Source organism: Triturus cristatus, chromosome 8 (genome assembly GCF_964204655.1).
Source record: "Triturus cristatus chromosome 8, aTriCri1.1, whole genome shotgun sequence".
Classification (NCBI taxonomy): Eukaryota; Metazoa; Chordata; class Amphibia; order Caudata; family Salamandridae; genus Triturus; species Triturus cristatus.
This window is the reverse complement of record NC_140591.1, coordinates 248,974,677-248,999,474: the sequence shown is the minus strand read 5'-3', so window position 1 is coordinate 248,999,474 and position 24,798 is coordinate 248,974,677. Positions and strand designations below refer to the sequence as shown.

Sequence of the window (24,798 nt, the reverse complement as noted above, 5' to 3'; positions counted from 1 at the left end):
ATAAAATGTTTTACTACATCGGGCCCATTGTTGACTACTAAGTTAATAATTAACTTTTGAATAATTAGCTGAAAGTATGATGTCATGGATGTGATTTTCGTAAGGTGTTGCCCTTGGAGAGAGGGCCCTTATGACATTCTCACTTAACTCTTTATTAGAAAATGTTCCAATCTTGATCTGCAAGTCGTTACCAGCCAATATACCAGTTTCAAAACTCGCACATTATTTTTCTCCAATTGTGTATCATCATCATAAATACGTTTTTTTAGACTGTAGTCCTTAAAACTTAGCACATAAAATACTCCACAAATAAAATCATTAGCTTAAAATTTGCTTACATTTTGTGACTTTATACTTCAAGTCCATAATAAAATATTATTCATTCTAAAAAGATGCCAGAATTAATTAGGATACAACAACTATAGCTCTGCATAAAACTCCAGCTCCACTTAAACCAAACAGAAAATTCCCCAGCCCATATGCAACACTACCCCATTACAAAATATCCAATAGTTTCCTACTTGCTAATAAAAAAAAAACACCTCTAGCACAGGTCCCCTCTAAAGATTGCATAGGTGAGAGAAATTTGGAAGCTTACCAGCGATTCAGTATTCCATATTTTCTTAAAACTAGCTTTAAAATCCCCTAATCCCCCTTCTCAAAAACAAATAATCCAAGAACAAATGCACATTATTAGATTTAATTTGTATTTTACAATCAGATAATCTCTCATTTATTTTTAGTCTCTTGGCCACCTCAGGCCTCAAATACTTAGGCTGAACCCCAATCTGAGACCTTATTTTTTTTGTCTCATTACAGGGTTTGCCAGTACTGATAAATACGAAAATGTTGTAATATTTTGCCATGAGTCCCAAAAGAGTGCTGTGGATTTCTTCGTAAAAGTATACTTAAGACCGCTCCTTCTTGATATTTCTTGCAGCATCACAACTGGGAGAACCTGGTAAATAGCACTCGTTTAGTGATGACAAAGGGCCTGATTACGACTTTGGCGGTGCTTCGCTGGCTTTACGCCGGCACAGGACTGTCAAAGCCATGCATGGTCTGCCCGCTAGATTACGAGTTGAACTCATTCCTGACGGGCTTTTCTTTTGCCGTTCCCATGGCGGTGCCCTGAAAATACACACCACTGTGGGAATGCAAAAGCAGTTCCAGCACGGCATGGACTGTGAAGTCCATGCGGTTCTGGAACCTGGGGTGCATGCAAACAGAGAGACACATGTTGTGCCCCCATGCATGCATCCCCATAGTGGCGGGGACATGGGGGCCCTGTAGGACCCTCTTTGTTTCACCACCGCTGGCCTTTTCATGGCAGGCTCACCACCATGAAAAAGCTGGCGGTGGGGAAACTCGTAATATGCTTGGCAGACCACGGCATATTGTATACCCCTGTCTGATGTGCCACCGCCAGGGAATGACGGTTCTCTGGCACAGCCGGTGCAGCGGTGGCAGTCCTCATAATATGGCGGCTGCAGGACAGCCACCACTGTGCCACCGCAAGCCAGGCAGTCAAAGACCTCAAGGTTCATAATTTGGCCCGAAGTCTTTCTTAGGCTTGCAGCCCAGTTTCTCTCATTCTTTAAGATCTCAACTTGTTTCAAATACTCAGGACAAGAGGCAAAATTGCAAAGTCAATCTTAATTCCAGACCTCGTGCCTGTACCGTTACTGATGTGGGCATATTCAAGGCCCTTTTCAGACACTGCCTTTCAGTTCCTTCTCAATTATGCTTCCCACTCAGGAATAATATTTTAGCACCATACAACCAATCCGCCTGCACCATAGCTTTAAAAGTGGTTATGACTGACCTCAAACCAGGCCCACCACACTCCACCCTAATTTTGTTTACACCCATAATGGTAGGCATGGCATTTGTTTTCTCCATCTCACAATGCATTTTTCATTTTAAATTGTATGAGAAATGTATGTCCATTAATGGTATGTTTCCACCTCTTCTATCTGCATCATCTCCAAAAACCATATACGCTCTTTCCTCTTCTGATAAAATACTAAAAGTTATATTAATCACCAGTTTCTTGGACTTACAGTTCCTTTGAAAGGCATCTAGCTTCCGCTGGAGCCTGATTTGGGTCATATCCTTGCAAAGTCATCCGTGTAAATCAGACACGGCATATGGTGCCCCCCCAATCTTGGGGTGAGACTAGGCAGATCCCTTCAGGAAGGCCTCTTAAAAATAATGCTGTAGACCATTACATATCTGGATCTTATCAGATAAAGCTCCATCCTTATTTAATTCCACCTGCACCCAGATCCCCTGTTGAAGTTCCTTTAGTATACTCAGTAGGGCACTGGGAATCCCTAATTTATCCAGATCAGCCCAAATAATCTCATGAGTCACAAAAATCAAAGGTCACCTAAAAGTCTACAAAGCAAGAAAAGAAATTACATTTCAGATGGATTGCCGTCCTGACAATGGCCCATAAACTCAAACAATGGTCTATGGTTAAATGGTTGGCTTTAAAACCACCTTATTCCATAGGTATTAATCCTTCCTCATCTGTTCAGTCTTTTAATATTTTTAAAATTCGTTTACAAAAACTTTCTCCCCTACACCCAGACGAATTATCAATCTAACATTTTTAGGATCTTAAACGAGGCACTTTTTATGGTTAGGTTTAAGAATAGCACCCTTGCAGCTTTAGTTGGCAGTTTCTGCTTTTTGGCACCCGATTCACTGAAATCTTTGGTCTTGATTTATTTATTAAAATGTACTTTTGTTAAAATTATTATTATTATAATTTACATTTATTTTTCTAAATTGGTGTAGGATGTTTTTTGTGTTGTGTTCTCACTCTATCACTGTTTGAACTGCTGAATAAATACTTCACAAATTGCCTCTAAGTTAATTGTTGCTGTTCTGTGCCAAACTGCCAGAGGGTGGAGCACAGGTTAATTTGGTGTTTACTTACGACTTCACCCTGACAAGGATTGAGGTTGCTGCTTGAGTAGGTTTTCATCCCCCTCAACCAGTAACCCAATTTCTCACATCCTTCCACCCCTGACTGAAGACTTGGGACTTAGAAACTTTTTGGCTCCAAACACCTGCCAAGCCTATCCAACCAAGGAGCATTTCTGCTGGACGTAAGATTCAGGCTTCCCCAGCTGTGGGCTCTTTTGCAATGCAAATCTTTGTGGGTGGGTGTTAGAAATTGGGTTAATTGTTGACTGGGGTGTGAACCTCAGTCAAACCGCAACCACGATCCTTGGGTCCGTAAATGTCAGGCAAACCCTCAATTAACCTTTGCTCACTCTCTGTTAGCTTGGCACAGAGCAGTCAGGCTTAACTTGGAGGCAATGTGTAAAGTATTTGTGCAATACTTCAAACAGTAAAACAGTGAAATCACTATACAAAAAGATTCTACACCAGGTTAGGAAAGTAGAGCTTAATTTAATAAATAAAACAAGACCAAAACTACAACAATTCATTGAGTAGAACTTGAGAGATGAATTTTTGAAGAGTATACTGTAAAATAGCACTCAGAAGTAATAAGTGCTTTCTTGGGATATCTGGTGGCGCCGGACCGGAACAAAGTCAAAAGTTCAGGTTGGCAGCGATGGAGTGCCATGCCGGATATAGAGACCAAGTGAGGCCCGCTGAAAAAAAGTACCTTGATCCCGGCTGCGTCGATGTTGAAGATGCGGGGTGCAGCTGAAGCAATCCACCGGTGTTGATCCACAAAGTGGTTGCGATGTACCCCTCCTGATCCACGCAGCAACGGTGATGTGTTGGCTCCGATGAACGAAGAGCTGTGATACGGGAGATTCATCGTCGAGGATGCTGTTGACAGAGATGCAAATACCTTGTGCAGTGGTGGTTCTGAAGATGATGCATCGGGCAGATCCACACAGTAGAGGCAATGTGCCTGTTCTGGTCACACAGCAGGAGCGATGCACTGGTTCTGATCCATGTCACAGGGGAGATGCACCAGTTCTGGTCCATACAATGGAACTGTTGTGCCATTTCGACAGAGGATACATAGGGTTTGCTGTAGAAAACAACCTAGGCTCACTTTCAAGGATCCAGGACTGGGGTGGCACCACTTGGCAGGGCAGACTCACAGATGGCAGATTTCAGGTGCAGAAGCAGGTGAGTTGGAAGTCTTTTATGTTCCTGAAACCCTGAGACCTAAGACTTCAGATCAGAAGGCAAGCCAGCTAGCCCTTGGAATCACTCAAGTTTCAAGTGATTTAGGTCCAGCCCTTCTCACCCAGGTAGGGGAACAGCAGGCAGCATTGCAGCACAAGAAAGGCAGGAGTCCAGCAAAGCAACTGTCCAGCTGAGTGGCAGTCCTTCTTCCTGACAGAGTCTTCACAGGTCCAGAAGTGCACTGAAGTGGTGGTGCCAGAGGTCCAGTACTCTTACCCAGCTGTGCCTTTGGAGTGGGGGAGACTTCAAAGAGATGAGTTTGAAGTGCAAAGAGGTCCTCCCTTCCTGCCCTGGCTCCAGATGCACTATAAGGGGTATGCATCCCTTTGTGTGGGGACAGGACACAGCCTATTCAGGTGTAAGTGAGGCTGAGTGAGATTCCTCCCTCCCATACTTCTAGGATGGCCCATCAACTCACACCTAAGCTACCACTGTGTGTGTAGCTGTCTAGGGGAATACAGAAGGCTCAGCTGTCACTCTACCCAGATGTGTATCAGAGACCCTGGCTAAAGTAAGAAAATGCCAACTTTCTAAAAGTTACATTTTCAGAATTGAAATTTAAAATTGACATTTTAGAACAAGGGAGCACCAAGAGTACATAAAGGCCCATCATACATGCTCCAAACAATTACCGGAATGTAAATGGGTATGCATTTCCTAGGGGTGATGTTAGCAGGTGTGTGCTTAGAGTTCTAACAGGTCAGGATTAGTGGAATTCGAAGGGTGGTTCCTTTTTGGAATAAGAGCCCTCACACACTGTAATGAATGTCATGCTTCATCATAGGACTTTGCTCCCCGTCGAGCCGGCACCCTCTAGAGGGCTCTTTGGCAGAGATCTTTTTCCAAAACCATATGCAAAGTGCCTGTGTAGGCCCTAGGTGTAGATGTGTAACAGGTGAGTGTTGGGGTAGAGAGTGCTAGTGAGATAAAAAGGATCAGGAAAATTTCAAGGCTAAAGAATATTTATTCTGTGAGTCCATCTGTCCTGAGTAGAAAGCGTGTGCGCCACCAATAGAATCAATAATTTCTGGTGGCTTATTAGTATCAAGCAGTCAACATGTTTCTTATCTAAATATGTCAATAAATGATCTGAGCAATTCTTCAGGATCAAGAAGAGGTTGGTATTCAGGGTAAATCCAAGTGATTTGACATTCACCGAAAGTTGGGGTTTGAATTCTTCAAGGTTCATGTCATTGAGCCAGGTTTGTACTTTATCTTGTTTGTTGTTCTTGGCAAAAAACAGGAATTCAGTGTTGGTTGGGTTGACCGTCAGGTAGGCACTGTACATCCAGGTCTGGATGATGCAGTGTTTGTTAAGTTGGATAGCTGAATCACAGGCGCCTTTCAAGAAGAGTTGCATCAGCATATATGGTCAACCTTGATGCTTTATTTGAGAATAGAACAGCAAGCATAACCATGTAAAGTTTAAGGGTGACAAAATACAGTATGGGACCCTGGGGACTCCACAGGTGATAGTGATTGTTTGTGTACTGGAGGTGCCCTTATATCCAAACTGGCACTACTTCTTCAGAGCTTTGGCAGCATGGGTGGGATCTTCCAGTAGAACTCACTCTTGTCGTGATACCCATTCTTTTGTAAGTATGAACCAACAGAACACCCTCACGTTTTAGGAGAAATATTTGCAGAATAGCTTTTCTAGGCAATGCAAGACTGATTGAAGGTTAATGATATTTTGTTTTCCAGAGAGATTTAGGAGATTAACTTGTGGCAACTAAATAGGAAACATGGATGCTAAACACGTGTTATTAGGTTTTTAGACAGATTCGTTTTCATGGTCATGGCTGATAATCTTTACTGCGATTCCTAAACCTTTACTACAAATTTCCTGCTCAGCATGACAAAAAAATATAATATAACGTGGCAACACCATAAAATAGGGCAATCAGTGAACTTCACTTTGGCTGATTACTAACTGATATCTGAGCTCCCACACTTGTAACATCAAGAGACGTTAAGCAAAAGCCTTTTCCATCATTACATTTAAGATGTTGAATAACATTCCTGTATCCATCAGGACTGCCCTAACCCTGCTTCTATTTAGGAAAAAGCTGAAAACATGCTTCTTTAATCAAAAATCCTTCACGATGCAGAAGTGCCCCCCCTGCTGCTCCCAAAGCTCAGTTACCACCCAATCACTTATTGACTGTCATTGACTGTATCTCTGCATTTAACCCAATACAGCCCTCTACTGCCTTTAAACTACTTTAAGTCTATAGAAATACCACAGGCATACATTCCACAACACAAATGAATAAACACAAATTGTAGCACCTAGAATTAATCTATATCAAATGTGTATGATAAACATGGTGATACCGTTAATTATTGTAGTCATGACAGATAAGGCATGTTCTTGTGTTGGGTACAGAGGTAGCTTTAGTAATGGTGTCACTGTGTAAATATAGTCATGCCTTTCTGGTAATTCACCCCAGTTTTGAATCATTTGTATGGGGACAGAAGATATATATATTGTGTGGACCGTCTAGTCCGATGTCAAATAACAATGCAAGTGTGTACATTTATATCAGTCCTGTAAAAAACTTGTTGAAATTAATAAGCATATACATTTAATTGTATGTCTCATGTTGATACACCAGACAGAATTACATTATTTTGCATATACATTCTTTCCATAGTATATCTTCATACACATCAAGTCTGCCTTCCTCAACAGTCAATTCAATCATTTCTTCAGCTTTAAAGGTCTGGAGTGATGCCAGCCCATTGAGTTTTGTTGCCTCCAATGTTGGAAATGCTGATATCATTGTCAACTTTGCAAGAAGATGTAAGTGAGATTATTTTTAGGAGAATGTTTCCTCTCTCTTTTCTCTTCCTAAAGTTGTTCAAGAGCCTTCCATTTCTTGATTTCTATTGCAGCTCATGGTGATTCATATTCATTTGATGGACCAGGAGGAATCCTGGCACATGCATTTGGACCAGGAGTTGGTATTGGAGGTGACACGCATTTTGATGAAGATGAAAACTGGTCAACTCAATTGAACGGTAGGTAGCTTGGAAAATATGTGTTTTAGGTTTATTTGGTTTCCTACTGCAACCAAAATTCTGTTGCATTGACTAAAAGGTTTATTAAATATGGAGGCCATGGCTATAACAGTAATAGCTCTACTGGCAGCCATTATATCAGCATTTAAACTATCAGAAAACCATTGTGTGTTTTCAGATTTTCACTGTTACAAATTATTAAACAGCTCATGTTCAAATTCATACCATCATTCATAAAGTCTCAGTACACACGCATATGTGCACCATCATTCACTAAGCCTTAGTGTATCATTAATGTTGCCCAGTAATCCTGGGTAAATGTCACTCAGTAATCCTTAGTGAATTTTCAGATTTGCACCACAATTTGTTCCTTATGAGTGCTTAGTCAGACTTTTACACAGATGCCTTCAGTGCCAGTTGATACTTGCTACATATATAGTACTCGTGATCAGAGAGCAGCAGAATTTTATGGGAGTTTCCACGTGACAAGCTGATATTTCATGACAAGAGGGGAGATTTTAAGAGTAAACATTGGCAGAATTTTAATTTTTCCTGAAAGACTGTGCACATTTCACCAATTTCAGAATTGTAAATTTTGTAAAATTGAGTTTTTAAATTAGATACTATCATGGCAACACACATTCAAGAATATAATGGCCTGTGACAATGTTGAACCAAACAAAAAATGCACAGCACTCCTTTATTTTACTTTTAAACGTTAACCTTTCTACCTACTTCAAACACCTATTTTGCGGATTATGTTCTCAACCTACTGTAATATCTACTTTTTGGATCTGTTCTCATTTAATTGATATAAATAGCTTTACTAATTTCATGCAAGTTTACAAAATTATTGGCACAATTTTGTGATGCAGGCAAAATACAAAATTACAAAATTTCATACATTGCCATGTCTGAAGTTTAAAATATTATGACCAAAATAGAAAGCATATCTATTTCTTTATGCCCTATCCATTGTTATCCTTTGCACCCGAAGGGATATAATCCCTAAATCCCAAATGTACTATGTTCTGCCCTAAAGGCTGTGGCTGCACCCAGAGCCTGTAGGAAGGGATACACAAAAGCCAGACTCTGACGCTGGAGTTGTATGTAAAATCGAACATACAACAGTATTCATCTAAGCTTACCAGGTGACAACATAACACACAATTACAATTTCTGAAAAAAAAGCTTTTATGAAAATGTAAATAGTGGTTATTTGCAACGTGGCATGTGTACATTTAATTTTATTTTCCTTTTCCTTTTCCATGCAGGATTCAACCTTTACCTTGTGGCAGCTCATGAATTTGGGCACTCCTTGGGACTATCGCATTCTTCAAACCCATCATCTTTAATGTACCCAACATACCAGTCACGGAGCACAGATGGGTCTCCACTCTCAAATGAGGATGCACAGATGGTTCAGAACATGTATGGTATGGTATCAATTTCTGTATGTATATTTGTATGTATGTATGCATGTATGTATTCATTTAAATGTGTTTGTTTTTACAAATTTGTGCACACAATGCCTCAGCTCGGGTGACATAAGGATTTGGCGCTTCCCCAGGTTTACATGCACTTGTAAATCTGGGGCAGTGTCAAAATCCATGGGTGTTGCATGGGAAAACCCACTGTACTTCCCAAGGAACGCCTCCCGAGTGCAGAGTAAGACAACACAGCGATTTACGCTGCAATGTCTACTCCATATCTATGAGACCATTGAAAGCCATGCATAGTGGCTTTGCATGGCCTAATAGGTATGATTTTGTAATCGGCACTATCGGAGCATCGCAAAAAGTGACGCTCTGGCGGCATAGCATGCTCATAAATAAGCTCCTATGTGAATTGAAGAATTACTAATATAGGAGGCATCTGCATTCGAACTCACAAAAAAACAAGTACAATTAATTTAGGAAATGACTAGCAAGAAAGTTAAAACCATAATAGAAAGCAGAAAATAATGCCTGTCTTAATTTAGGAACAGAGTCGCTCTTTGGAGGAAATTCTTACCCATACGTCTATCGATACATGCGCTACTTTTTTCCAAGACGGCTGGTGGCAGAGGAAAAATGTAAAGCCAACCTGACATTTGATGCAGCTACTCAACTGGGTGAAAGTGTAATATTCTTCAAAGGCAGGTAAATATGTCGTATGTGGAGAATAGCCATTTGTGTTAAATAGATTCATTTATTCGAACAATCAATAGCCGCTTGTATTGTTATTGCTTGAGTTGCTATGGTAAATCAAAATGATAGTTCTCAATTAACAGTACATTTTGCCATAACAGTAGGGTTCCAGATTGACAGTAGATGTCTTGCTTGACTTTCATTTAACGTTTATGCTCTAAATCATTCTCCTATGAATAATATGGATACATCCAAAACACAGGTTTATATTTTGGGCTACCAAATGGACGACTTAGTTCAGTAGTATAAATTGTATGGTTATTTTCAGATGGAAGGCTGCTGGAGGATCGTTTAGTTTAAAAACCAATTTCTGGGAGCGTGGCCGGGCAAGATGGCCGAACGAACATAATCCTTCTCGGCTCCCGGTCCGCGCTTGTGATCCAGATGCCTAAAAGCCACTTACCGTAACCTGAGCTGTCGCTGCAACCATTCCCTGAGAGCTCTGGGAGAGGAGCGTGGGGCAACTCACAATCTTCATACGTGCTGACCCCTAAGAGCCACACTGAGGCCCTGCCGGATCTGCCTCGGGCTCCCCCAAAATGGCAGCCGCAGTCTCTTGAGGTGGAGAAACCTTCACAGTCAACGCGGCCGATGCGAGACTGGGCCGGGGCTGAGACCCCACTGAAGATACTCAGAAGCAAGCCCTGGTGACCAGTGGGGAAGCACCATACACACGGTGAGGAGACGGGCGCGGAGGAAGTCATGCTCCGAGACACTCCGTTACTCTTGGCGCCGCTGGCTGTCGCTGGGGAGGAGTAGGATGGGAGGCTGGAGGCCCCACGAAGCGCCACATTAGTAGGGCACGCCGGCGAGTCTTGACGGTGGCCCGAATCTGTGGCCTGGTGGTATTTGCTCCCTCAGATGCATCCCGTGCACGGATTGCCTGACCCTAAGATGGCGGCTATGGCCAGATTGAAAGCGGTGAATGAGTCGCTACTACCACCACCTGCTCCCTGTTTGCATCGGCCGCCTCAGAGTGATGCATGGATGACGGGGGAAGTCTCTTAGCTGCCTGACACTGTGACTGGGGACGAGACTCTTCTCCGACGGCGGTGACCTCTGCAGAACAGTGCAGGCCCTCGCACTCGTGAAGGGCCCCGGCTGTCCCGGGGGAAGGGCTTGACCATCACGCCCTACACAGACACAAAGCGCGCCACCTAACTGATAACAAGCCAAGAACCACAGATCTCCCTACCACCTCCGTGGGAGCTCCCACCAGCAATATGATCAGAGCGAACCGGTGAACCAGGAGGTCTCCAGCGTTCTCAGGCCATGGGAATCTGGGACTCGCAGGTAACGATCACCAAATAAGGAGCCGCAGTGCGATCCATAGCAGACAAGTTCGAGGCCGTAGACCTCAAACGCCCAGTGTCCACGGGGATCCCTGGTGGTGATTTCCATTGGTACCTCCCGACTGCACGCAAGGGTAGAGTACAATACAGACAGACTTTGCAATAAGGGGCCCCCGCTACGCCAATAGAGGTCAAGCCAGGCCCGCCTCTATGCTGCCAAAGAAGACGGTGACTAGAGCGTCAAACAAAGTCTCCAACTTTTTCTCACCAGCGGATAAACGCCTACCATCGGATCGCGATGAGGGAGCAGGTGCCATGGCGCTTACCAAGGAAGATCTTATGGCCTCCTTGCACGATTTTAAAACAGAACTGCGGAGGGATCTGAGCCAAGATATTAAGACCTCCATCGACCAGCTGAAATCTGACCTCAACGCACAGATGGCTAACCTTCAACAAGATGTGGACTCAGTGGGCACCAGAGTGGTAGATCTAGAAACACAAACTCAAGAAGTGGACAAACGCACCACCGAGTTGCAGGAACATGTGCTTACCCTCCAAGACCAGCTACGTCAAACTCAGTTGAAAGCTGAGGACCTTGAAAATAGAGCACGAAAGGAGAACCTACAAATTCGGGACCTGGAGGAGGGGGCAGAAGGACCAGATCTTGAAGCATTCCTGGAGGGTCTGTTCGCAGAGATTATTAGCCCGCAGACACTCAAGATCAAGCTAGAAAGAGTACACCGAGTTGGGGGTCCACCGACCGTCGAACGGAAGCGGACAAGGGAAGTCCTCATGAAATTTCACTCCTATAAAGTGAAAGAAGCGGTCCTTCTGGCAGCTCAGAAAAAAGGTGCTATTTCCTTCCAAGGACACTCCTGCACCATTTACCAAGACTTGGTACCTGCGACCCTGGCACGGAGACAACAGTTCCGACCTATCCCGTCCAAATTCCGCAACGATAAAATTAGATATCGATAGACCTACCCACTTGGTCTGAGCTTCGAATACCATAAAAAGCAGCGACATATTGTAGACCTAAGGGAGGGTCTGTACCTGTTGAGTATCTCTACAGGGGAGTCTGAGTCCTCACAAAACACCACACAGGGAGCACGGGGTAGCAACTCCCACAGGGCACAATGGACCTCAAGCCCACGAGGGCACCACAAATAAGGCAAACAGGAGGTACAGGTACGTTCCACTCACTCCCCGAAATATGGACTGCCGAGGGCCAGCTTCGCCTAGCTATGGACTACATAAGACTAGGATAAAAGCGTAAGCCCCTGGAATGGGAGACGACTAGCCACACTACTTTCGGGACGACTTGGGCCAACAAGCTGACGAGCTGGGCACCCGCCAATTTGGAGAAGAGACACACAGGCGGACTACAATTTCGAACAAGGCCAACTATTGCCCATAGTCCTTGGGGGTTACGCTTTCTACGGCAGCACGGCCGAGAGCCCTGCAATAGAGACACCTGTGATCAGAACTCTTCTACCCCCATTAAGGCTTGGACATGTTGAGTTGGCTTCGCTGCCTGGTTACACTAGTAAGGTGATCAAAATTCTTCAGAGCGTCCGGACTGGGCGCGGGCGGAGACCTTGGTCATACCGTCCCCTTATCAAGTCTACCTGGGTTGCTTAACCCATTGTCAGAAGACTATCACTACTCCGACACTTGATGACATTATTAATGTTTTGTTTAGGTTTTTAAGTTTGTTGGGTGGGGGAGGGTTTGGGGTCTGGTGACGGCTTTTTAAAGATTTGTTACAAAGCTATGTCTTGCTCAGATTGCATTCCACACGACAGATGTATCTAGGTAACACACTCTGCAGGGCCTCTGATACGGGACTCATGGGACCAACACACAGGATCATGAGAGGGCGGCGGAGTTCAACACTGAACAGATAGTACTCACCATAGGCTCATGGAATGTAAAGGGTCTCAATTTGCCTCAAAAACTACAAAAGGTCTAGAAATATCTTACAGACCACCACCTTGACATAGTGGGCCTTCAGGAGACGCACCTAGCTAGAGCAGAGGAAACCCGCTTCCGCCATCAAAAAATACCTGCTGATCTATAGGGCCTCCGCACTCACTAAACACCGGGGTGTTGCGATTCTTTTCCATACCTCTATCAAATTTCAACCATTCGACACCCAATCAGAAAAGGACGGAAGATGAGTTATGGTGAGGGGCAACCTGAAAGGTAAACTCTGCACGTTCATTGTGGTCTACGCACCTAACTCAGGACAGGCAGCCTTTTTACATATACGCTAATGGGGAAAATACAGGATTTTGCAGAGGGGTCAAGAATCTTCTTGGGGGATTTCAACCTGACATGGCAGGCAGATCGCGACAGCACCCACCACCACAGATTGGAAACGAGCTCCTTCTCCACAGAGCTTAAACAGCAAATTCAGGATATGAGCCTTAGGGACGCCTGGCGCACTCTTTACCCCCAGACACGAGACTATACTTTCTGCTCCCATGTAAATCGCATGTATTCTAGGCTCGATTACATTTTTATTAGCCAAAATGTAATGGGAACTCTCCGAGAGGCCAAGATCTTCCCACTTTATGTGTCGGACCATTGCCTGGTCTCGATATGTCTGACATGAAGTAATATCACATCCACCACTCCCAAATGGTACTCCCCAGCCTCACTCACGAGGGATGGGGTACTCTGTACTGAATTGAGGGACACGATCACAGATGTCTTTCGCTAGGAATTCGCCCACAGACACCTCAGTGTTCACCAACTGGGACGCTTTAAAAGCGGTCATTCGGGGGAAATGTATAGCACTCAACTCCACTCTGAACAAACAGCGAACCAAAGAGAGAATAGACCTGGAGGCTGAATTGGCATTAGCAGAAACGGAACATAAAAATAACCCCACAAGAGCATATTTACGCACACTCACTACATTACAGAGCAGACACACACTCCTGAAATTACGTCAACTTTCCTATTCCCAGGGGAATAAGATTGGTAAACATTTAGCTAGACAATTGAAAAGTGGGAACGAGAAAACATAGGAGGAATACAGGACAGGCAGGGAGGGCTGACTCATAAAGACACAGAAAAGGCCGATGTCTTTGGCTCCTTCTACAGGACCTTATATGCAGGGGAACCACAAGACACAGATAGGCGACATAGCTACCTTCAGACATTACAGTTCCCTTGGGTCTCTCAGGAGTGGAACGACAAACTCACAGCCCCTATAACATCAGAAGAGATACTCTCAGTCATCAAATCTCTGAAACCACAGAAAGCTCCAGGACCTGATGGGTTTACGGCCCAATTCTTCAAAACCTTTGCCCCCGATCTTATACCCCAACTTACACACCTTTTTAATACAATGGCGGAGGAAGAGGAAGTCACTCTCTCAATGCACTTTTAAATCTAGATGCGAAACTTTAGTCGGCTATTTTAGGGCCAGGCTAAACGATCGTATGCTGGACCTAATACACCCTGATCTATTGGGATTTATTAAAGGCCGTCAGACTCATGACAACACTAGACATATAATAAACCTTATCGAGAAGGCCAACAAGCAAAAGATACCGGCAGTACTGGTTGGGCTAGACGGCGAGAAGGCATTTGACAGGGTGGATTCGGCATTCCTTTTTAACACACTCAAGCATTTCGGGTTCGCTTATAAATTCATTCACATGATTAGAGCCAACTATGTCCAACCTCGCTCTAGAGTGCAGGTGAATGGAATCCTGTCCGCTCCCTTTTCCCTGACCAGGGGCACTCATCAGGAGTGCCTGTTGTCAACCCTACTATTCGCCCTTAGCATCAAACCACTGGCCATGTGCATTTGAGCAGCTCCGGAGATAAAGGGGATTCCCTTTTGCTTTGCGAGTGCTATTGTCCTTTACTGAACCAGCCACATCTCTCCCCACGCTTCAAACTGAACTCACCAGGTTCGAGACAGTGGCGGGTTTTAAGGTCAACATGGATAAATCTTATAAAGTTAATCTCACAATTCCAGAGGACAAAGCCATAGAGTTACAAGTGCACACCTTGCTACAGTGGACCTTGCGTTCTCTCCAATATTTGGGAGTTCAATTGACGCCACGAGTGGATGGGCTGTATTGGGCGAATTTTCCTCCCTCCCTCTTGCGACTCCAGGCAGATCTCGTTCGCTGGAAACCACTCTTTATATCCTGGCTTGGCCATATACATGTAGTGAAAATTACAGTGCTCCCTAACCTCCTGTGTCTCTTTCGGGCACTACCCATTGAACTCAACACGGACTTTCTCTCTAGGGTTCGATCCCTGAAACTAAAGTTCATATGGCAGGGTGGAGGAAAACGCTTTTCCTTCTCATTCTTAAGGAGATTGAGGTCCGCGGGGGGAGTGGGCCTCCCAGACTTTGGACTCTACTATAAAGCTGCATAGCTGCGGGTGGTGACGGAATGGGCCAATAGAGTGTCGGAAAAACACTGGCTCCATATGGAAGGAGCTATTGCAGGGAGGACGATCTGGGATCTCATATGGAGGCCCAAGAGCGAGAGACCCAAGAATACCTACATTAGCACCCCTACCCCGACCACCTTGAGAGTATGGGACTCCATATTGGGTAACGACCAATGGACCACATTTCCATCACCGTATACACCTCTCCACTTTAACCTGGCCTTTCCCCCCGCCCTTCGAGAGGGCCCCTTTGACCCCTGGAGGGAGGATGGGTGTCGGGCACTGACATCTCTTCCATAACTCTGATCTCCTTACTTTTAACAACTGCAGGAGGGATTACAGATTGGAGCCTGCTGAACATTTTCAGTACCTTCAATTGAAACACTGGGCCCTCTCACCCCATATTCATGACGCAGCCACACGTCCACTCACGGAATTTGAATTGTATGTCCAAAATATAGATTCTATGAAAGTAGTGATCTCATATCTATGGATGTATGACGTTACAACGCACACTTTTACAACGCATGCACTTACAACGCATTTTTTACAACGCATAATCCATTACAACGCATGACATTACAACGCAGGACACTACAACGCATTTTTAAAAAATACCTTTACAACGCATTACCATTACAAGGCATACTACCTTTACAACGCATACCATTACAACGCATAATATTAAATTACATTTAAGGTAAGTATTAGATAGTATAGGGTAAAAATTACTATTCTAACTCCAGGGGGTGCAACAGTAGGGTAAGTGTTGGATAGTGTAGGGGTAAAAATTACTATTCTAACTCCAGGGGGTGCAACAGTAGGGTAAGTGTTGGATAGTATAGGGGTAAAAATTACTATTCTAACTCCAGGGGGTGCAACAGTAGGGTAAGTGTTGGATAGTGTAGGGGTAAAAATTACTATTCTAACTCCAGGGGGTGCATCAGTAGGGTAAGTGTTGGATAGTTGTAATGTCATGCGTTGTAATGGATTATGCGTTGTAAAAAATGCGTTGTAATGGTAGTGCGTTGTAAAAGTTGCGTTGTAAAGGTTGTTCCCCCATATCTATACAATTACCTACTCACCTCTATGCACTCTCCGAGACCTCGCTATATGACAATGTGGGAAGGCATTCTACAACGTGATATTCAAGACAGGGAGTGGACTGGCTATGGTCAGACATCACAAAATGATGAGCACCAGCTGCATTTCTTCTTTGTAGAAGCAGCACGAGGAAGAACCTGGCGTCCTACACTGTGGCAGAGCAAAATGTTTACAATGTACAGATTTGATTAAGTGATGCACAGAAACAGCAGCCTCATGACACTTCACAAAGCAGATGGAGGAACCCTGCAGCACCAATTAATGCAACGAAGGCATTGTCAACACTGATCTTTGCAATTAAATAATGATCATTAATTAGAAATACACAACAAATCTTTCTTCTAGTTCATTTCTTTTTACTATGCCCCCATGTGGATGTCCATTGTATTGAGCTCTGCTAACTCAGTCCCGGACATGTGTACACTACTTAAAGGATAAGTGTTTACATTTTCAAATTGCCACAGCTGTCCCTATGGTAAAATAGCTGTCTATGTAAAACTGCGCAGAGTACTGATATGGGAAGAAGGAGTGAAGAATATTTTTGTGCCACCGATCTCTCAAACTCAGCATATTATGTTATGCATATTTGTAAAGTGCACTATCACCTGCAAGAGTATCCTCGTGTGAGAAGGTGTCTGTGCCTGACCTTGCTAACAGCAGGGTGTTGTTTGAAAAGCTAGGCTTCAGCTTATTGCAGAACTCAAAAAAGGAGGAGGCTCTGATGTGTAGTGGGAGATTGTTCCACATTTTAGGAGCAATGAACGAGAAGGCCCGGTCTCCGGACTTGTTTCTGTGTATGCGTGCAGATAGTCTAGTGGAGTGGTGGTGTCTAGGTGGTGGATGGAAAGAGATACAACTGTTTAGATAGGCAGGTCCTATGATGGGTGAATGTGGGGGTGAGAAGTTTGAACTGAGCACATTTGTGTATTGGGAGCCAATAGAGCTTCCTGAGGAATAATTGATGTGTCGTCTGGCTTCTGAGATCTGAATGGTTTGTAGTCTTCTGGTGAGGTGTTTCATGATTCTGGCACACGGGATTTTCCCATAGTCTAGCTTGCTGGTGTCGAGGGTTTGAGTGACAGTTTTTCTAGAGTTGCTTGGGAGATATTTGAAGATTTTTCTCAGCATCATTAAGGTATGGAAGCAGTATGCTGCAACCGATTTGACTTGTCTAGTTTGCTGTCAATGATGATCTTGAGGTTAATGGCAAGGGTGCTGGGGATGGGTCTAAGGCTGCCTACCAACAGGTAAGCCCAATGGTGAAATGTTATTTTCCAAAGATCATTGCTTCTGTCTTTTCAGTGCTGAGCTTGAGACATTCGACCTCATTCATAGGCAACGTGGTCATGCAGGAGGTAAACTTGTTGCTTGTGTTGGGGCCTCTTACCCAAGAGGGAGATTATGAGCTGCATGCTGACATAGAAGGGGATGTTGATATTGTGTGTTGATGACAGTGGCCAGAGGGTTCATGAATGTGTTGAATAGGGTCAGACTGAGGGATGAACCTTGAAGTAGTATGGGTTTGACAGCTTCCAAAGAGTATGATGTCAGGCTCACAGCTTGAGTTCTGTCCATCAATAATGAGAAGATCTAGTGGGGCGCATCCTCAGTTACCAATCTTGTGTTTGATGAGTGTGGGGTTAAGACCATGTTAAATGCTGCAGAGAGGTCCTGGAGGATGAGTGCCGCTGTATCTCCTCTATCCTCCATCATGTGTAATGTTGTCTGTGGAGGTGATTTGTGTACTGTGTTTGGGTCTGAAGGCTGGACTGTGTGATGCCAAGGAGCTGTTGATGAGGTGGGGCAAAGAAGTGGTTGATTAAGTGGTTGTTGAAGCGTCTGTGTAGGTTCTTCCATAAGACCTTGGCTGGGTTCTGTAGGAGGGAGAGTGGTCTTCAGTTGGTGTACGAGATTGGGTCTGTGGAAGGTTACTTTTGCACGAGTGGCAGTGGCGTGTTTTTTATCTCTAGTGTCTGGGAAGTGGATGAGTCTATAGAGGCATTGAGGATGGGAGAAAGAGCTACCGTGATGGGTACTGTGAGGAAATCAGGTGTATTATATGGTGTGGTTGTGCAAACTCATCGTGTAATACACTTACCACCCCCTTACGTCCAGTAGTTTTCATCTGTGATTTCGTCTGTAAAAACCCTTAGCTAAACCTTGGGTAGCTGTGGCATTGAGCAGTAAGGCTTACACAGAGGAAAAAGTATTAAGCATTTAAATAGCACCAAAACAATTGAGGAAGAATATTAGGAATGGCCCTCAAGAAATTTGACACCAATTTATATCAATAGACTGTATTGTAGGGTTCTGGATATATAGATTTCACTCAACCATGAACAAGCATTGGTAAAGTCGACACATTGGACAATTAGATACCATAGCAAAGAAAATATAGGTAAGTACCATGCGGTCAGTTAGAAGTGCTTGGTGCGACCAACTCCACCAGGGAGCCAGTCAGGGAGACTATCAAGGTTCTCAAGAACAGTTGCCTTCACAGGAGAAGCAGTCCTTCAACAGTTTCAGACACTTTATCTATGTTGCAATGGATTCCTATGGATTGGTCCTGATGCAAGGGATGAAGAATGCTGAAAAAAATGTTCTAAAGATGCTGTGGATGAGATGTGGTCAACAGGGGTCTTCCTGCAGGGATTATTTGGTCCACAAAGATGGCTGCAGGTGGTCCTAGTTGCAGGGTCAACGTTCCACGAAGGTTTCTCCGGTCTGGGCTAAGTCCAGTCGCGACTAGACTACCAGTTGCCTGTTGTGGCGCTCACAAGGCAATCCTTCCTGGTTCATTAACTTTCCTTCTGAGGGTCCCAGCAACTGTCTCACAGCACTACCAGGCTCAGTGAACTCAGATGCAACTCTCTGCATCAGGTTGTGGTCCTTAGTGCTGCATGGTGGCGGTGGTAGCAGCTTGAAGACTTTGGGCTACCTACTTTCCCTGGCAAGCTTCTTCAGCTGTTGTGTCCATGTGCTGCAAACAGGAGGCCAGTCAGCTGGCTATTGAAGTTCTCTTGGCTTGACTGGGATCTGGAGTGAACTTCTCCACACAGCGTCACTCTTCGCTAGCCACCAAGAGCAGCTGGTGCAGTCCTTGCCTGTGCAACCTCTCGTTGCTGTTCCGTCGATGCAGCAGGATAGTCCTTCTGTGGTTCTTCTTCCTACTTTGTTGAGATCTGAGGTCTGGTTGCCTTTATGCTTGAAAAGTGCTCTGTGGTTACCAGGTTTCCTCCACCCTGGTGAATACTTCCTGTGGAGTGTGGCATCTGGCTGCTATCCCAGGATGCACCATTCTACCCACTCCTAAGATGGCAAGACCCCTCTCCCGGTGTACAGACCTCACAAGCCCACTCTTGGGATGTGGCTACCTCAGAGCTACACGCCTCTGATGAAATCGGCTTGGAAACTGGTTTCCTTTCTCCGCCTCCTGTGCCAGCATGTGCATCTCGTCAATAGGGTAGCCCTCCCCTGCTGTAACACATCTGCCCTTCAAATCAAGCAAGCAAGTTTTGTAAATCGCAGCCTGTCACCTGCGAGGCTATCCAGGCACTTGCTGTAGGTCTCAGTTAACTGTTGCAGCATGTCATTTTTGCTCTGGTTAGACAGTAAATGTTTTTTCACTTGACAGAGGTATGCATGGTGGTCTATAACTGCACTAACACCAGCTCAGGCTTCGTAATAAAGACATCTATGTTTGCTGTAAAGAAAATACTGAGCAATTGTACTAGTTTAAACGTTTGTAATAGGGACAAAAACATTAGTGAATGTAACAGAAACTTGTGAAAGCTATTAGCACTACAATAGTAAACTCTCACAAAGATTTCAGTTCCACAGCAACTCAGAAATGTTTATGAATTTCAAATCCTACCAATTGTGTTTTTTACAGCCGAGGCGGCTCTGACATCATTTTATATTCATACATATTATCTAAGCAATGACATTTGGTGTAATATTTAATTGGTTACCTTGAAATGAACCTCCCAGAAAAATATTCAAATCTATATTCTGTTCTAAATCTCACATTTACGAACTGGGGGTTAAGTTCTGAGATCTGTGCAAACAGACATTTGTGCAGAGAATTTGAGTTGTGTAGTAATTATCAGTCCCCTCAGTTTTCCACTCACTGTTTTCAGCAAGTCAAATGTGCAGAAATGTGTCACTGGAGCAGGCCCAGAAAAAGGAAAGTATGCGGAATTCAGAATTTTATATGCCAATTTTGCATGTTATGCCTCATTTTCAAGATGAAAACTCAGGATAAGGAGTGTATACTACACCTTGTAACAGTGGCTTTTACCCGATGTGGTAAACACTCCGGGCCCGATTCACAGAACTAACTTAAGACAAAATCTTAAACTTACTACCATTTTGGTATTCACAGAAGGCACTTACTCATCAATGAGTAAGTGCCTTCTGTGAATACCAAAAATTAGTAAGTTACTCATTTTGGTATTTTTGGTATTCACAGAAGGCATTTACTCATCAATGAGTTAGTACCTTCTGTGAATACCAAAATGAGTAAGTGCCTTCTGTGAATACCAAAATGGTAGTAAGTTTAGGATTTTGTCTTAAGTTAGTTCTGAGAATCGGGCACTCCATCCTTTCGACACAACTGGGCTATTGAGTAAGGAAAATCAAGGACCTAGAGTAAGAAGAATGGAAGAGAAACTATTAATGTTATTTACTGCAAACTGAAAAGAACTGTAAAGTAATTTGTTATAAATTGGGAAATTTTAAGATTGTTAAGTAGTTTTGAAAATCACCCAGATATGAGTAAAAAATAAATTGGTTCCATCTAATTTTAAGTCTAAAATTGCATTTCCATAGCTGTCTGCAGTGTAAAAAGAAGTGCACTGCAGCATTAGGCATGCAAATGTATATGCAATTCAGTTTTTTTCATTCTATTCATTGAAAGTGACTTGAACACACCAAGACAAGGTTCATGTTTCTGGTGTAAGTATACCAATATTCAATACAATCCTCATCGAGAAGCAAATATACTATAATTGCAAACATTGAAGGCCATGAACTAACATTGTAATATTTCTTACATGTTTAGAAATATGTGGAGCAGGCATTTAGACATGTCCACTGTTAAGGAAGGACTTATAAAAGATCTTGTACCTCAAATGAAGTCAAATATTGATGCTGCCTACGAGGTTCCTTCAAAGAAATCATTGTACCTTTTCAAAGGTAAATCACACTACATATATTGTAACATTGTGTAAGTAAATTGATGGACAGTGCTTTCCTCAGTATGTTTGTATTAACTAATCACATTTACATATCAGTGATATGTATGAATTGCCTAAAGCAATGAGTAATTTGGCCTCAGATTACAAGTTTCAGGTATGGGCCTCAGACGCAGTTTAAGCACACAACAAGGTAGATTATTAATGACCATTGTTGCCCTGTAGGTAGGGCAATAAGGCTATTAGCACACCTCCATGCCCCTCAAAATAGGGAGCACTGCAGAAAAGGACCTTCTAAGAGAGGTAATGTGAAAAATGGCTCCATTCTCCTTCAGTGCATCTTCATTCTTCTTTTGTGAAGCAGCCAGTTCAGACATGGTTGTTTGCTTTTAAAGAGAGTGAAGCCCAATCTGTCAAAGAAAAGTAGAAAAGCATAAACAAACAGAGTTTATTTTTGTCTACTTTTCTTAAGCCAATTGGGATTCCCTCTCAGCAAAACAAAGGGGAAGCCAATACAGCCAGGTTTGAACCTGGTAAATCACCGTGGGTGCATGGAGCTGTTTTCCTCACTCTGTCTTTCAGGTGAAAGACAGCTTCTTCTCCTACAGCAATTTCTATTTTCACCAACGCTAGCACTTATGCAGGGCAAGGCCAGAGTACTGCCGAGGAGCAGGACCTGATAGGACACAATGCTCCTTTTTTAGGCCTCTAAAAGTACATAAAGGTTGCAAAGGAAGTATTCTGATTGGCTAGCCTGCTCCCAACATTGCATCCAGGGTTCAAAATTAGCATTTTATCCCACTGTCGATGGCTATAATGGTTGTTGAAGGCCCTGATCCCAAGTTATAGGTCCAAGTCGAAGGTAAGCATAATGGATCCTGCCTGAGGCAGAAGGGATAGAAGGCTAATGTATCATTCCACCCACTGAGGGCAGAATGTTATAAATCAAAAAGGGAGAAACAGAAAGACAAACATTGAACTCAGGGAGCAGAAGGCTTATACCAGCCATTATAAACTTTGAGCCACTCCATTGTCTTCAATTGAGCTTTCAACATTAGAATATTCTAATATAGTATTGTAACCCCTAACAAACACTACCAGTTGTAAAAGGAGCTGAATTCAACATATAGGGCCTGATTTAGAACTCAACAGATTAGTTACTCCGTCACAATGGTGATGGATATCCCATCTGCCAAAATCTAAATCCCATTATATGCTATGGGATTTAGATATTGGAGAACAGGATATCCATCACTGTTGTGACAGAGTAACCTGTCCGCCGAATCAGGCCCATAGGCTTGAGCGGCACAAAAGGGTTTATAATGAAGGAGAGGGTTTTTAACACATGGTACAGTCTGAAGCAGCAGAGCTCTAATGCTAAATAGAATATTCCACCCATTGAGGGTAGAATGTTCTAAACTAAACCAGGATAACAAGAAACACAAGCATAGGAATATTCAGCAGAATGTCCAGACAAGCCACTATTGAGCCTCACTCTCCAAAGCCTTCAATGGTGCTCTCAAAATTCCATTAGTCTATTTCTTTATGTGAACTCTACTAGTAGCATCATTCTTCTAACTTTCTATTTTCATCAGAAAATGTTCTGTAAACAATATGTTGGGTTATTTGGCAAGGCTATGTGTTAGACTTGGCACCATTGGCGTGAGTCTCCCTTCTACTTTTTGCTGTTGCCTCATCTGTTTTTGCTTGTCTAGATGCTTTGAGCACTTTGCCACTGCTGTTCAGTGCCAAAGTGCAAGTGCTCCCTTTTGTAAATTGCTGTTATGGATTAGTGATTCCATGATTGGTTATTTGATTTACGTGTCAGTCCCTAGTACAGTGCACCGTGTGTGCCCAGGGCCTGTAAATCAAATGCTGCTGGTGGGCTTGCATCACTGATTGTGCCACCCACAGAAGCAGCTTGTAAAATATGGCTCAGGCCTGCCATTGCAGAGCCTGTGTGCAGTCTAGGACTGCCATATCGACTTGGCAAGTGCACACACTTGCCAGTCCCTAAACGTTCCCTTCTCTGCATGTTAATCACCCCTAAGGTAGGCCCAAGGTACCCCTGTGGGCAGGGTGCATTATATGTGAGATGTAGGACATGCCCTGATGTGTGTGGCATGTCCTGATGGTGAATTACAGCCAATTTTGTTTTTCACTATTGCAAGGCTATCTGTTGCCATAGGCCAGGAAGGGCAGTTTGATTAGAATATCTTATAAACATAACTGACCTAGGGAACAAGATAGGAAAATAAAGCTTAGTATGCCTGGACTCAGAATGTTAAAGTGCATCTTTTAGTGTGGGTGATTTTAGCATTCTGTGTTTGAAAATACCACTTTTAGAAAGTAGGTATTTTCTTGCCTAACTTTCCAGTGTGCCTCTGCTAGGTTTGTATATTGCATGTCTGGCTTGTGAGTGACAGGAGCTGGGAGAGGCCTGCGGATCCGGCAGTCTGATGAGTCAGGGTTGGGACCTGGGTTGAATTTAGAGTAGGGGGAGGCGATTTCCTTTCACCTGCCTGGGTCAAGTCTGCTTTCAACAATACTGTCTCCACCTCCTGCCAGGAAGCTGCACCAGCACTGGTTTTGGCTGGGTACAGACACTCTCTGCCTTCAGAGACAAAGGATTTGTGTGTATAAAAAGGGGGACCCAGACCATAGAACTTTAGATCACATCTGGGAAATCAAGAGGAACCTTTGCCAAGCTACTCAAGGGTTGAGACAGGTTAATTTTGGGTTTGCTTGTAACTTTACCCTGAGAAGAATTGTGGTTACTGCTTCAGGAGGCTTTCACCCCCTCAAATGGTAACCCAATTTCTTACACCCTCCTTACCTAAATCCAACATGGTAGACCCCTTCTTTCCCTGTACAGTGCTTCTGTGACTACACCAGAGGTGTGGCCAGAGAACTGAGCAACCCCCTTTCTGTGGTCACTCAAAAACTGGTTAGGGGGCAGGTCCTCTCCTACTGAGATTGGTGGCTGGCTGACTAGAGGGACAAAGGAGGGGCAGACCCAGGCCTCTTTGAAGTTAATTAGGCTCCCGGGTGCTGCCCTGATGGCCATCCTGTCAGAGAACCAGAACACCTCTCCACAACCAAAGGCCTTTGTCTCAGCTCTGAGAACAAGTTCACACCTCATCCTGAGGCTATTCAGCTCCCATGTGACAGATGGAAGCTCATGCAAATGAGCTTCTACAGGCTTTAGGCAGATATGAGGTGAATTTATGAAAGTACCTTATGTAAAATATGTGCTGTAAATCCAACTTTACCAGTGAATTGGCATTGTCCACAAATGAACTTTGTTATTGTTTCCGAAGTGGAGATAGCATTATTACGTTTCTATATTATAGCATTATCCAGTTTTAATATAATAAAGATATG

The 24,798-nt window shown here is 43.7% G+C and overlaps 1 protein-coding gene across 1 annotated transcript in view; it reads left to right on the top strand.

The window, feature by feature from the left end:
• Positions 1–24,798, top strand: part of LOC146801921 (matrix metalloproteinase-20-like) — a 115,123-nt gene that overhangs the window by 41,225 nt on the left and 49,100 nt on the right. Inside the window, exons 3-7 of the mRNA XM_085624068.1 lie at positions 6,843–6,991; positions 7,084–7,209; positions 8,484–8,645; positions 9,191–9,350; positions 21,282–21,415. Coding sequence (XP_085480194.1) covers positions 6,843–6,991; positions 7,084–7,209; positions 8,484–8,645; positions 9,191–9,350; positions 21,282–21,415 — 731 coding nt within the window. The remainder of the gene's footprint in view (positions 1–6,842; positions 6,992–7,083; positions 7,210–8,483; positions 8,646–9,190; positions 9,351–21,281; positions 21,416–24,798) is intronic.